General features: G+C 51.8%; 1 protein-coding gene across 1 annotated transcript in view; it reads right to left on the reverse strand.

The window, feature by feature from the left end:
• Positions 1-12,460, reverse strand: part of LOC149970248 (uncharacterized) — a 121,790-nt gene that overhangs the window by 68,493 nt on the left and 40,837 nt on the right. The window contains exons 4-12 of the mRNA XM_090228341.1: positions 11,771-11,971; positions 10,319-10,519; positions 8,456-8,656; positions 7,688-7,888; positions 6,200-6,436; positions 4,838-5,038; positions 3,353-3,589; positions 1,955-2,191; positions 503-703 (exon numbers count right to left, since the gene is read on the reverse strand). Coding sequence (XP_090084467.1) covers positions 503-703; positions 1,955-2,191; positions 3,353-3,589; positions 4,838-5,038; positions 6,200-6,436; positions 7,688-7,888; positions 8,456-8,656; positions 10,319-10,519; positions 11,771-11,971 — 1,917 coding nt within the window. The remainder of the gene's footprint in view (positions 1-502; positions 704-1,954; positions 2,192-3,352; positions 3,590-4,837; positions 5,039-6,199; positions 6,437-7,687; positions 7,889-8,455; positions 8,657-10,318; positions 10,520-11,770; positions 11,972-12,460) is intronic.

The following is a 12,460-nucleotide window of genomic DNA, read 5'->3' on the forward strand; positions in this document are numbered from 1 at the left end:
GTACCAGCTGCAGTTGTGGTGGCATTGGCTGTTGTAGTATGGGCTGATGTTGTGGTTAGAGGGGAAGTTGTAGTGGCAACTGATGTTGTAGTACCAGCTGCAGTTGTGGTCGCATTGGCTGTTGTAGTGTGGGCTGAAGTTGTGGTGACAGGGTAAGTTGTAGTGGCAACTGCTGTTGTAGTACCAGCTGCAGTTGTGGTGGCATTGGCTGTTGTAGTGTTGGCTGCAGTTGTGGTTACAGGGGACGTGGTGGTGTCGGCTGCTTTTGTAGTAGCAGTTGCAGTTGTGGTGGCTAGGGATGTCGTGGTTGCTGCTACAGTTGTGGTGAGAGGGGCTGTAGTTGTGGTGGGAGCATTTGTGGTTGCAGTGACTTTTGTAGTGCTTATTGCAGTTGTGGTTATTGGACCTTTTGTGATAGCGGCTGTAGTTGTGCTGTCAGCTGCAGTTGTGGTGACAGTGGCTGACGTAGTTGCGGCTAAAGTTGTGGTGTGAGGGATTTTACTAGTGGTGAGAGCATTTGTGGTGGCGGCTGCAGTTGTGGTGCCAGCGGGAGTTCTCGAAGTGGTAAATGGAGTTGATGTGTTGGCAGATGCTGTTGTGGTAGCGGTGGTTGGGGATGTCGTTGTTGCGGCTATAGTTATTGTGAGAGGGGCTGCAGTAGTGGTGGTAGCAGTTGTGGTGGCAGTGGCTGTTGTATTGGCGGCTGCAGTTGTGGTGTCAGCTGCAGTTGTGGAAGCAGTGGCTGTTGTAGTGTGGTTTGCTGTTGTGGTGACAGGGGAAGTTGTAGTACCAGCTGCAGTTGTTGTGGCATTAGCTGTTGTAGTGTGGGCTGCAGTTGTGGTTACAGGGGAAGTTGTAGTGGCAGCAGCTTTTGTAGTACCGGCTGCAGTTGTGGTGGCATTGGCTGTTGTAGTGTGGGCTGCAGTTGTGGTGACAGGGGAAGTTGTAGTACCAGCTGCAGTTGTTGTGGCATTAGCTGTTGTAGTGTGGGCTGCAGTTGTGGTTAGAGGGGAAGTTGTAGTGGCAACTGATGTTGAGGTACCAGCTGCAGTTGTGGTGGCATTGGCTGTTGTAGTGTGGGCTGCAGTTGTGGTTACAGGGGATGTTGTAGTGGCAACTGCTGTTGAGGTACCAGCTGCAGTTGTGGTGGCATTGGCTGTTGTAGTTGCAGCTGCAGTTGTGGTGACAGGGGACGTTGTAGTTGCAGCTGCTGTTGTAGTGGCAGCCTCTGTTGTAGTATGGGCTGCAGTTGTGGTTATAGGGGAAGTTGTAGTGGCAACTGCTGTTGTAGTACCAGCTGCAGTTGTGGTGGCATTGGCTGTTGTAGTGTGGGCTGCAGTTGTGGTGACAGGGGAAGTTGTAGGTGCAGCTGCAGTTGTAGTGGCAGCCTCTGTTGTAGTGTGGGCTGCAGTTGTGGTTACAGGGGAAGTTGTAGTGGCAACTGCTGTTGTAGTACCAGCTGCAGTTGTGGTGGCATTGGCTGTTGTAGTATGGGCTGATGTTGTGGTTAGAGGGGAAGTTGTAGTGGCAACTGATGTTGTAGTACCAGCTGCAGTTGTGGTCGCATTGGCTGTTGTAGTGTGGGCTGAAGTTGTGGTGACAGGGTAAGTTGTAGTGGCAACTGCTGTTGTAGTACCAGCTGCAGTTGTGGTGGCATTGGCTGTTGTAGTGTTGGCTGCAGTTGTGGTTACAGGGGACGTGGTGGTGTCGGCTGCTTTTGTAGTAGCAGTTGCAGTTGTGGTGGCTAGGGATGTCGTGGTTGCTGCTACAGTTGTGGTGAGAGGGGCTGTAGTTGTGGTGGGAGCATTTGTGGTTGCAGTGACTTTTGTAGTGCTTATTGCAGTTGTGGTTATTGGACCTTTTGTGATAGCGGCTGTAGTTGTGCTGTCAGCTGCAGTTGTGGTGACAGTGGCTGACGTAGTTGCGGCTAAAGTTGTGGTGTGAGGGATTTTACTAGTGGTGAGAGCATTTGTGGTGGCGGCTGCAGTTGTGGTGCCAGCGGGAGTTCTCGAAGTGGTAAATGGAGTTGATGTGTTGGCAGATGCTGTTGTGGTAGCGGTGGTTGGGGATGTCGTTGTTGCGGCTATAGTTATTGTGAGAGGGGCTGCAGTAGTGGTGGTAGCAGTTGTGGTGGCAGTGGCTGTTGTATTGGTGATTGCAGTTGTGGTGGCAGTGGCTGTTGTATTGGCGGCTGCAGTTGTGGTGTCAGCTGCAGTTGTGGAAGCAGTGGCTGTTGTAGTGTGGTTTGCTGTTGTGGTGACAGGGGAAGTTGTAGTACCAGCTGCAGTTGTTGTGGCATTAGCTGTTGTAGTGTGGGCTGCAGTTGTGGTTACAGGGGAAGTTGTAGTGGCAGCAGCTTTTGTAGTACCGGCTGCAGTTGTGGTGGCATTGGCTGTTGTAGTGTGGGCTGCAGTTGTGGTGACAGGGGAAGTTGTAGTACCAGCTGCAGTTGTTGTGGCATTAGCTGTTGTAGTGTGGGCTGCAGTTGTGGTTAGAGGGGAAGTTGTAGTGGCAACTGATGTTGAGGTACCAGCTGCAGTTGTGGTGGCATTGGCTGTTGTAGTTGCAGCTGCAGTTGTGGTGACAGGGGACGTTGTAGTTGCAGCTGCTGTTGTAGTGGCAGCCTCTGTTGTGGTATGGGCTGCAGTTGTGGTTATAGGGGAAGTTGTAGTGGCAACTGCTGTTGTAGTACCAGCTGCAGTTGTGGTGGCATTGGCTGTTGTAGTGTGGGCTGCAGTTGTGGTGACAGGGGAAGTTGTAGGTGCAGCTGCAGTTGTAGTGGCAGCCTCTGTTGTAGTGTGGGCTGCAGTTGTGGTTACAGGGGAAGTTGTAGTGGCAACTGCTGTTGTAGTACCAGCTGCAGTTGTGGTGGCATTGGCTGTTGTAGTATGGGCTGATGTTGTGGTTAGAGGGGAAGTTGTAGTGGCAACTGATGTTGTAGTACCAGCTGCAGTTGTGGTCGCATTGGCTGTTGTAGTGTGGGCTGAAGTTGTGGTGACAGGGTAAGTTGTAGTGGCAACTGCTGTTGTAGTACCAGCTGCAGTTGTGGTGGCATTGGCTGTTGTAGTGTTGGCTGCAGTTGTGGTTACAGGGGACGTGGTGGTGTCGGCTGCTTTTGTAGTAGCAGTTGCAGTTGTGGTGGCTAGGGATGTCGTGGTTGCTGCTACAGTTGTGGTGAGAGGGGCTGTAGTTGTGGTGGGAGCATTTGTGGTTGCAGTGACTTTTGTAGTGCTTATTGCAGTTGTGGTTATTGGACCTTTTGTGATGGCGGCTGTAGTTGTGCTGTCAGCTGCAGTTGTGGTGACAGTGGCTGACGTAGTTGCGGCTAAAGTTGTGGTGTGAGGGATTTTACTAGTGGTGAGAGCATTTGTGGTGGCGGCTGCAGTTGTGGTGCCAGCGGGAGTTCTCGAAGTGGTAAATGGAGTTGATGTGTTGGCAGATGCTGTTGTGGTAGCGGTGGTTGGGGATGTCGTTGTTGCGGCTATAGTTATTGTGAGAGGGGCTGCAGTAGTGGTGGTAGCAGTTGTGGTGGCAGTGGCTGTTGTATTGGTGATTGCAGTTGTGGTGGCAGTGGCTGTTGTATTGGCGGCTGCAGTTGTGGTGTCAGCTGCAGTTGTGGAAGCAGTGGCTGTTGTAGTGTGGTTTGCTGTTGTGGTGACAGGGGAAGTTGTAGTACCAGCTGCAGTTGTTGTGGCATTAGCTGTTGTAGTGTGGGCTGCAGTTGTGGTTACAGGGGAAGTTGTAGTGGCAGCAGCTTTTGTAGTACCGGCTGCAGTTGTGGTGGCATTGGCTGTTGTAGTGTGGGCTGCAGTTGTGGTGACAGGGGAAGTTGTAGTACCAGCTGCAGTTGTTGTGGCATTAGCTGTTGTAGTGTGGGCTGCAGTTGTGGTTAGAGGGGAAGTTGTAGTGGCAACTGATGTTGAGGTACCAGCTGCAGTTGTGGTGGCATTGGCTGTTGTAGTGTGGTCTGCAGTTGTGGTTACAGGGGATGTTGTAGTGGCAACTGCTGTTGAGGTACCAGCTGCAGTTGTGGTGGCATTGGCTGTTGTAGTTGCAGCTGCAGTTGTGGTGACAGGGGACGTTGTAGTTGCAGCTGCTGTAGTGGCAGCCTCTGTTGTAGTATGGGCTGCAGTTGTGGTTATAGGGGAAGTTGTAGTGGCAACTGCTGTTGTAGTACCAGCTGCAGTTGTGGTGGCATTGGCTGTTGTAGTGTGGGCTGCAGTTGTGGTGACAGGGGAAGTTGTAGGTGCAGCTGCAGTTGTAGTGGCAGCCTCTGTTGTAGTGTGGGCTGCAGTTGTGGTTACAGGGGAAGTTGTAGTGGCAACTGCTGTTGTAGTACCAGCTGCAGTTGTGGTGGCATTGGCTGTTGTAGTATGGGCTGATGTTGTGGTTAGAGGGGAAGTTGTAGTGGCAACTGATGTTGTAGTACCAGCTGCAGTTGTGGTCGCATTGGCTGTTGTAGTGTGGGCTGAAGTTGTGGTGACAGGGTAAGTTGTAGTGGCAACTGCTGTTGTAGTACCAGCTGCAGTTGTGGTGGCATTGGCTGTTGTAGTGTTGGCTGCAGTTGTGGTTACAGGGGACGTGGTGGTGTCGGCTGCTTTTGTAGTAGCATTTGCAGTTGTGGTGGCTAGGGATGTCGTGGTTGCTGCTACAGTTGTGGTGAGAGGGGCTGTAGTTGTGGTGGGAGCATTTGTGGTTGCAGTGACTTTTGTAGTGCTTATTGCAGTTGTGGTTATTGGACCTTTTGTGATGGCGGCTGTAGTTGTGCTGTCAGCTGCAGTTGTGGTGACAGTGGCTGACGTAGTTGCGGCTAAAGTTGTGGTGTGAGGGATTTTACTAGTGGTGAGAGCATTTGTGGTGGCGGCTGCAGTTGTGGTGCCAGCGGGAGTTCTCGAAGTGGTAAATGGAGTTGATGTGTTGGCAGATGCTGTTGTGGTAGCGGTGGTTGGGGATGTCGTTGTTGCGGCTATAGTTATTGTGAGAGGGGCTGCAGTAGTGGTGATTGCAGTTGTGGTGGCAGTGGCTGTTGTATTGGCGGCTGCAGTTGTGGTGTCAGCTGCAGTTGTGGAAGCAGTGGCTGTTGTAGTGTGGTTTGCTGTTGTGGTGACAGGGGAAGTTGTAGTACCAGCTGCAGTTGTTGTGGCATTAGCTGTTGTAGTGTGGGCTGCAGTTGTGGTTACGGGGGAAGTTGTAGTACCAGCTGCAGTTGTTGTGGCATTAGCTGTTGTAGTGTGGGCTGCAGTTGTGGTTAGAGGGGAAGTTGTAGTGGCAACTGATGTTGAGGTACCAGCTGCAGTTGTGGTGGCATTGGCTGTTGTAGTGTGGGCTGCAGTTGTGGTTACAGGGGATGTTGTAGTGGCAACTGCTGTTGAGGTACCAGCTGCAGTTGTGGTGGCATTGGCTGTTGTAGTTGCAGCTGCAGTTGTGGTGACAGGGGACGTTGTAGTTGCAGCTGATGTTGTAGTGGCAGCCTCTGTTGTAGTATGGGCTGCAGTTGTGGTTATATGGGAAGTTGTAGTGGCAACTGCTGTTGTAGTACCAGCTGCAGTTGTGATGGCATTGGCTGTTGTAGTGTGGGCTGCAGTTGTGGTGACAGGGGAAGTTGTAGGTGCAGCTGCAGTTGTAGTGGCAGCCTCTGTTGTAGTGTGGGCTGCAGTTGTTGTTACAGGGAAAGTTGTAGTGGCAACTGCTGTTGTAGTACCAGCTGCAGTTGTGGTCGCATTGGCTGTTGTAGTGTGGGCTGAAGTTGTGGTGACAGGGTAAGTTGTAGTGGCAACTGCTGTTGTAGTACCAGCTGCAGTTGTGGTGGCATTGGCTGTTGTAGTGTGGGCTGAAGTTGTGGTGACAGGGTAAGTTGTAGTGGCAACTGCTGTTGTAGTACCAGCTGCAGTTGTGGTGGCATTGGCTTTTGTAGTGTTGGCTGCAGTTGTGGTTACAGGGGACGTGGTGGTGTCAGCTGCTTTTGTAGTAGCAGTTGCAGTTGTGGTGGCTAGGGATGTCGTGGTTGCTGCTACAGTTGTGGTGAGAGGGGCTGTAGTTGTGGTGGGAGCATTTGTGGTTGCAGTGACTTTTGTAGTGCTTATTGCAGTTGTGGTTATTGGACCTTTTGTGATGGCGGCTGTAGTTGTGCTGTCAGCTGCAGTTGTGGTGACAGTGGCTGACGTAGTTGCGGCTAAAGTTGTTGTGTGAGGGATTTTACTAGTGGTGAGAGCATTTGTGGTGGCGGCTGCAGTTGTGGTGCCAGCGGGAGTTCTCGAAGTGGTAAATGGAGTTGATGTGTTGGCAGATGCTGTTGTGGTAGCGGTGGTTGGGGATGTCGTTGTTGCGGCTATAGTTATTGTGAGAGGGGCTGCAGTAGTGGTGGTAGCAGTTGTGGTGGCAGTGGCTGTTGTATTGGTGATTGCAGTTGTGGTGGCAGTGGCTGTTGTATTGGCGGCTGCAGTTGTGGTGTCAGCTGCAGTTGTGGAAGCAGTGGCTGTTGTAGTGTGGTTTGCTGTTGTGGTGACAGGGGAAGTTGTAGTACCAGCTGCAGTTGTTGTGGCATTAGCTGTTGTAGTGTGGGCTGCAGTTGTGGTTACAGGGGAAGTTGTAGTGGCAGCAGCTTTTGTAGTACCGGCTGCAGTTGTGGTGGCATTGGCTGTTGTAGTGTGGGCTGCAGTTGTGGTGACAGGGGAAGTTGTAGTACCAGCTGCAGTTGTTGTGGCATTAGCTGTTGTAGTGTGGGCTGCAGTTGTGGTTAGAGGGGAAGTTGTAGTGGCAACTGATGTTGAGGTACCAGCTGCAGTTGTGGTGGCATTGGCTGTTGTAGTGTGGGCTGCAGTTGTGGTTACAGGGGATGTTGTAGTGGCAACTGCTGTTGAGGTACCAGCTGCAGTTGTGGTGGCATTGGCTGTTGTAGTTGCAGCTGCAGTTGTGGTGACAGGGGACGTTGTAGTTGCAGCTGCTGTTGTAGTGGCAGCCTCTGTTGTGGTATGGGCTGCAGTTGTGGTTATAGGGGAAGTTGTAGTGGCAACTGCTGTTGTAGTACCAGCTGCAGTTGTGGTGGCATTGGCTGTTGTAGTGTGGGCTGCAGTTGTGGTGACAGGGGAAGTTGTAGGTGCAGCTGCAGTTGTAGTGGCAGCCTCTGTTGTAGTGTGGGCTGCAGTTGTGGTTACAGGGGAAGTTGTAGTGGCAACTGCTGTTGTAGTACCAGCTGCAGTTGTGGTGGCATTGGCTGTTGTAGTATGGGCTGATGTTGTGGTTAGAGGGGAAGTTGTAGTGGCAACTGATGTTGTAGTACCAGCTGCAGTTGTGGTCGCATTGGCTGTTGTAGTGTGGGCTGAAGTTGTGGTGACAGGGTAAGTTGTAGTGGCAACTGCTGTTGTAGTACCAGCTGCAGTTGTGGTGGCATTGGCTGTTGTAGTGTTGGCTGCAGTTGTGGTTACAGGGGACGTGGTGGTGTCGGCTGCTTTTGTAGTAGCAATTGCAGTTGTGGTGGCTAGGGATGTCGTGGTTGCTGCTACAGTTGTGGTGAGAGGGGCTGTAGTTGTGGTGGGAGCATTTGTGGTTGCAGTGACTTTTGTAGTGCTTATTGCAGTTGTGGTTATTGGACCTTTTGTGATGGCGGCTGTAGTTGTGCTGTCAGCTGCAGTTGTGGTGACAGTGGCTGACGTAGTTGCGGCTAAAGTTGTGGTGTGAGGGATTTTACTAGTGGTGAGAGCATTTGTGGTGGCGGCTGCAGTTGTGGTGCCAGGGGGAGTTCTCGAAGTGGTAAATGGAGTTGATGTGTTGGCAGATGCTGTTGTGGTAGCGGTGGTTGGGGATGTCGTTGTTGCGGCTATAGTTATTGTGAGAGGGGCTGCAGTAGTGGTGATTGCAGTTGTGGTGGCAGTGGCTGTTGTATTGGCGGCTGCAGTTGTGGTGTCAGCTGCAGTTGTGGAAGCAGTGGCTGTTGTAGTGTGGTTTGCTGTTGTGGTGACAGGGGAAGTTGTAGTACCAGCTGCAGTTGTTGTGGCATTAGCTGTTGTAGTGTGGGCTGCAGTTGTGGTTACGGGGGAAGTTGTAGTACCAGCTGCAGTTGTTGTGGCATTAGCTGTTGTAGTGTGGGCTGCAGTTGTGGTTAGAGGGGAAGTTGTAGTGGCAACTGATGTTGAGGTACCAGCTGCAGTTGTGGTGGCATTGGCTGTTGTAGTGTGGGCTGCAGTTGTGGTTACAGGGGACGTGGTGGTGTCGGCTGCTTTTGTAGTAGCAGTTGCAGTTGTGGTGGCTAGGGATGTCGTGGTTGCTGCTACAGTTGTGGTGAAAGGGGCTGTAGTTGTGGTGGGAGCATTTGTGGTTGCAGTGACTTTTGTAGTGCTTATTGCAGTTGTGGTTATTGGACCTTTTGTGATGGCGGCTGTAGTTGTGCTGTCAGTTGCAGTTGTGGTGACAGTGGCTGATGTAGTTGCGGCTAAAGTTGTGGTGTGAGGGATTTTACTAGTGGTGAGAGCATTTGTGGTGGCGGCTGCAGTTGTGGTGCCAGCGGGAGTTCTCGAAGTGGTAAATGGAGTTGATGTGTTGGCAGATGCTGTTGTGGTAGCGGTGGTTGGGGATGTCGTTGTTGCGGCTATAGTTATTGTGAGAGGGGCTGCAGTAGTGGTGATTGCAGTTGTGGTGGCAGTGGCTGTTGTATTGGCAGCTGCAGTTGTGGTGTCAGCTGCAGTTGTGGAAGCAGTGGCTGTTGTAGTGTGGTTTGCTGTTGTGGTGACAGGGGAAGTTGTAGTACCAGCTGCAGTTGTTGTGGCATTAGCTGTTGTAGTGTGGGCTGCAGTTGTGGTTACAGGGGAAGTTGTAGTGGCAGCAGCTTTTGTAGTACCGGCTGCAGTTGTGGTGGCATTGGCTGTTGTAGTGTGGGCTGCAGTTGTGGTGACAGGGGAAGTTGTAGTACCAGCTGCAGTTGTGGCATTAGCTGTTGTAGTGTGGGCTGCAGTTGTGGTTAGAGTGGAAGTTGTAGTGGCAACTGATGTTGAGGTACCAGCTGCAGTTGTGGTGGCATTGGCTGTTGTAGTGTGGGCTGCAGTTGTGGTTACAGGGGATGTTGTAGTTGCAACTGCTGTTGAGGTACCAGCTGCAGTTGTGGTGGCATTGGCTGTTGTAGTTGCAGCTGCAGTTGTGGTGACAGGGGACGTTGTAGTTGCAGCTGATGTTGTAGTGGCAGCCTCTGTTGTAGTATGGGCTGCAGTTGTGGTTATATGGGAAGTTGAAGTGGCAACTGCTGTTGTAGTACCAGCTGCAGTTGTGATGGCATTGGCTGTTGTAGTGTGGGCTGAAGTTGTGGTGACAGGGTAAGTTGTAGTGGCAACTGCTGTTGTAGTACCAGCTGCAGTTGTGGTGGCATTGGCTGTTGTAGTGTTGGCTGCAGTTGTGGTTACAGGGTACGTGGTGGTGTCGGCTGCTTTTGTAGTAGCAGTTACAGTTGTGGTGGCTAGGGATGTCGTGGTTGCTGCTACAGTTGTGGTGAGAGGGGCTGTAGTTGTGGTGGGAGCATTTGTGGTTGCAGTGACTTTTGTAGTGCTTATTGCAGTTGTGGTTATTGGACCTTTTGTGATGGCGGCTGTAGTTGTGCTGTCAGTTGCAGTTGTGGTGACAGTGGCTGACGTAGTTGCGGCTAAAGTTGTGGTGACAGGGGACGTTGTAGTTGCAGCTGATGTTGTAGTGGCAGCCTCTGTTGTAGTATGGGCTGCAGTTGTGGTTATAGGGGAAGTTGTAGTGGCAACTGCTGTTGTAGTACCAGCTGCAGTTGTGGTGGCATTGGCTGTTGTAGTGTGGGCTGCAGTTGTGGTGACAGGGGAAGTTGTAGGTGCAGCTGCAGTTGTAGTGGCAGCCTCTGTTGTAGTGTGGGCTGCAGTTCTGGTTACAGGGGAAGTTGTAGTGGCAACTGCTGTTGTAGTACCAGCTGCAGTTGTGGTCGCATTGGCTGTTGTAGTGTGGGCTGAAGTTGTGGTGACAGGGTAAGTTGTAGTGGCAACTGCTGTTGTAGTACCAGCTGCAGTTGTGGTGGCATTGGCTGTTGTAGTGTTGGCTGCAGTTGTGGTTACAGGGGACGTGGTGGTGTCGGCTGCTTTTGTAGTAGCAGTTACAGTTGTGGTGGCTAGGGATGTCGTGGTTGCTGCTACAGTTGTGGTGAGAGGGGCTGTAGTTGTGGTGGGAGCATTTGTGGTTGCAGTGACTTTTGTAGTGCTTATTGCAGTTGTGGTTATTGGACCTTTTGTGATGGCGGCTGTAGTTGTGCTGTCAGTTGCAGTTGTGGTGACAGTGGCTGACGTAGTTGCGGCTAAAGTTGTGGTGTGGGGGATTTTACTAGTGGTGAGAGCATTTGTGGTGGCGGCTGCAGTTGTGGTGCCAGCGGGAGTTCTCGAAGTGGTAAATGGAGTTGATGTGTTGGCAGATGCTGTTGTGGTAGCGGTGGTTGGGGATGTCGTGGTTGCGGCTATAGTTATTGTGAGAGGGGCTGCAGTAGTGGTGATTGCAGTTGTGTTGGCAGTGGCTGTTGTATTGGCGGCTGCAGTTGTGGTGTCAGCTGCAGTTGTGGAAGCAGTGGCTGTTGTAGTGTGGTTTGCTGTTGTGGTGACAGGGGAAGTTGTAGTACCAGCTGCAGTTGTTGTGGCAATTGCTGTTGTAGTGTGGGCTGCAGTTGTGGTTACAGGGGAAGTTGTAGTGGCAGCAGCTTTTGTAGTACCGGCTGCAGTTGTGGTGGCATTGGCTGTTGTAGTGTGGGCTGCAGTTGTGGTGACAGGGGAAGTTGTAGTACCAGCTGCAGTTGTTGTGGCATTAGCTGTTGTAGTGTGGGCTGCAGTTGTGGTTAGAGTGGAAGTTGTAGTGGCAACTGATGTTGAGGTACCAGCTGCAGTTGTGGTGGCATTGGCTGTTGTAGTGTGGGCTGCAGTTGTGGTTACAGGGGATGTTGTAGTTGCAACTGCTGTTGAGGTACCAGCTGCAGTTGTGGTGGCATTGGCTGTTGTAGTTGCAGCTGCAGTTGTGGTGACAGGGGACGTTGTAGTTGCAGCTGATGTTGTAGTGGCAGCCTCTGTTGTAGTATGGGCTGCAGTTGTGGTTATAGGGGAAGTTGTAGTGGCAACTGCTGTTGTAGTACCAGCTGCAGTTGTGGTGGCATTGGCTGTTGTAGTGTGGGCTGCAGTTGTGGTGACAGGGGAAGTTGTATTTGCAGCTGCAGTTGTAGTGGCAGCCTCTGTTGTAGTGTGGGCTGCAGTTGTGGTTACAGGGGAAGTTGTAGTGGCAACTGCTGTTGTAGTACCAGCTGCAGTTGTGGTCGCATTGGCTGTTGTAGTGTGGGCTGAAGTTGTGGTGACAGGGTAAGTTGTAGTGGCAACTGCTGTTGTAATACCAGCTGCAGTTGTGGTGGCATTGGCTGTTGTAGTGTGGGCTGCAGTTGTGGTGACAGGGGAAGTTGTAGTGGCAACTGCTGTTGTAGTACCAGCTGCAGTTGTGGTGGCATTGGCTGTTGTAGTGTTGGCTGCAGTTGTGGTTACAGGGGACGTGGTGGTGTCGGCTGCTTTTGTAGTAGCAGTTACAGTTGTGGTGGCTAGGGATGTCGTGGTTGCTGCTACAGTTGTGGTGAGAGGGGCTGTAGTTGTGGTGGGAGCATTTGTGGTTGCAGTGACTTTTGTAGTGCTTATTGCAGTTGTGGTTATTGGACCTTTTGTGATGGCGGCTGTAGTTGTGCTGTCAGTTGCAGTTGTGGTGACAGTGGCTGACGTAGTTGCGGCTAAAGTTGTGGTGTGAGAGATTTTACTAGTGGTGAGAGCATTTGTGGTGGCGGCTGCAGTTGTGGTGCCAGCGGGAGTTCTCGAAGTGGTAAATGGAGTTGATGTGTTGGCAGATGCTGTTGTGGTAGCGGTGGTTGGGGATGTCGTTGTTGCGGCTATAGTTATTGTGAGAGGGGCTGCAGTAGTGGTGATTGCAGTTGTGTTGGCAGTGGCTGTTGTATTGGCGGCTGCAGTTGTGGTGTCAGCTGCAGTTGTGGAAGCAGTGGCTGTTGTAGTGTGGTTTGCTGTTGTGGTGACAGGGGAAGTTGTAGTACCAGCTGCAGTTGTTGTGGCAATTGCTGTTGTAGTGTGGGCTGCAGTTGTGGTTACAGGGGAAGTTGTAGTGGCAGCAGCTTTTGTAGTACCGGCTGCAGTTGTGGTGGCATTGGCTGTTGTAGTGTGGGCTGCAGTTGTGGTGACAGGGGAAGTTGTAGTACCAGCTGCAGTTGTTGTGGCATTAGCTGTTGTAGTGTGGGCTGCAGTTGTGGTTAGAGTGGAAGTTGTAGTGGCAACTGATGTTGAGGTACCAGCTGCAGTTGTGGTGGCATTGGCTGTTGTAGTGTGGGCTGCAGTTGTGGTTACAGGGGATGTTGTAGTTGCAACTGCTGTTGAGGTACCAGCTGCAGTTGTGGTGGCATTGGCTGTTGTAGTTGCAGCTGCAGTTGTGGTGACAGGGG

Source organism: Oncorhynchus mykiss, chromosome 30 (genome assembly GCF_057628025.1).
Source record: "Oncorhynchus mykiss isolate SJ-2025 chromosome 30, ASM5762802v1, whole genome shotgun sequence".
In the NCBI taxonomy this organism is placed as follows: Eukaryota; Metazoa; Chordata; class Actinopteri; order Salmoniformes; family Salmonidae; genus Oncorhynchus; species Oncorhynchus mykiss.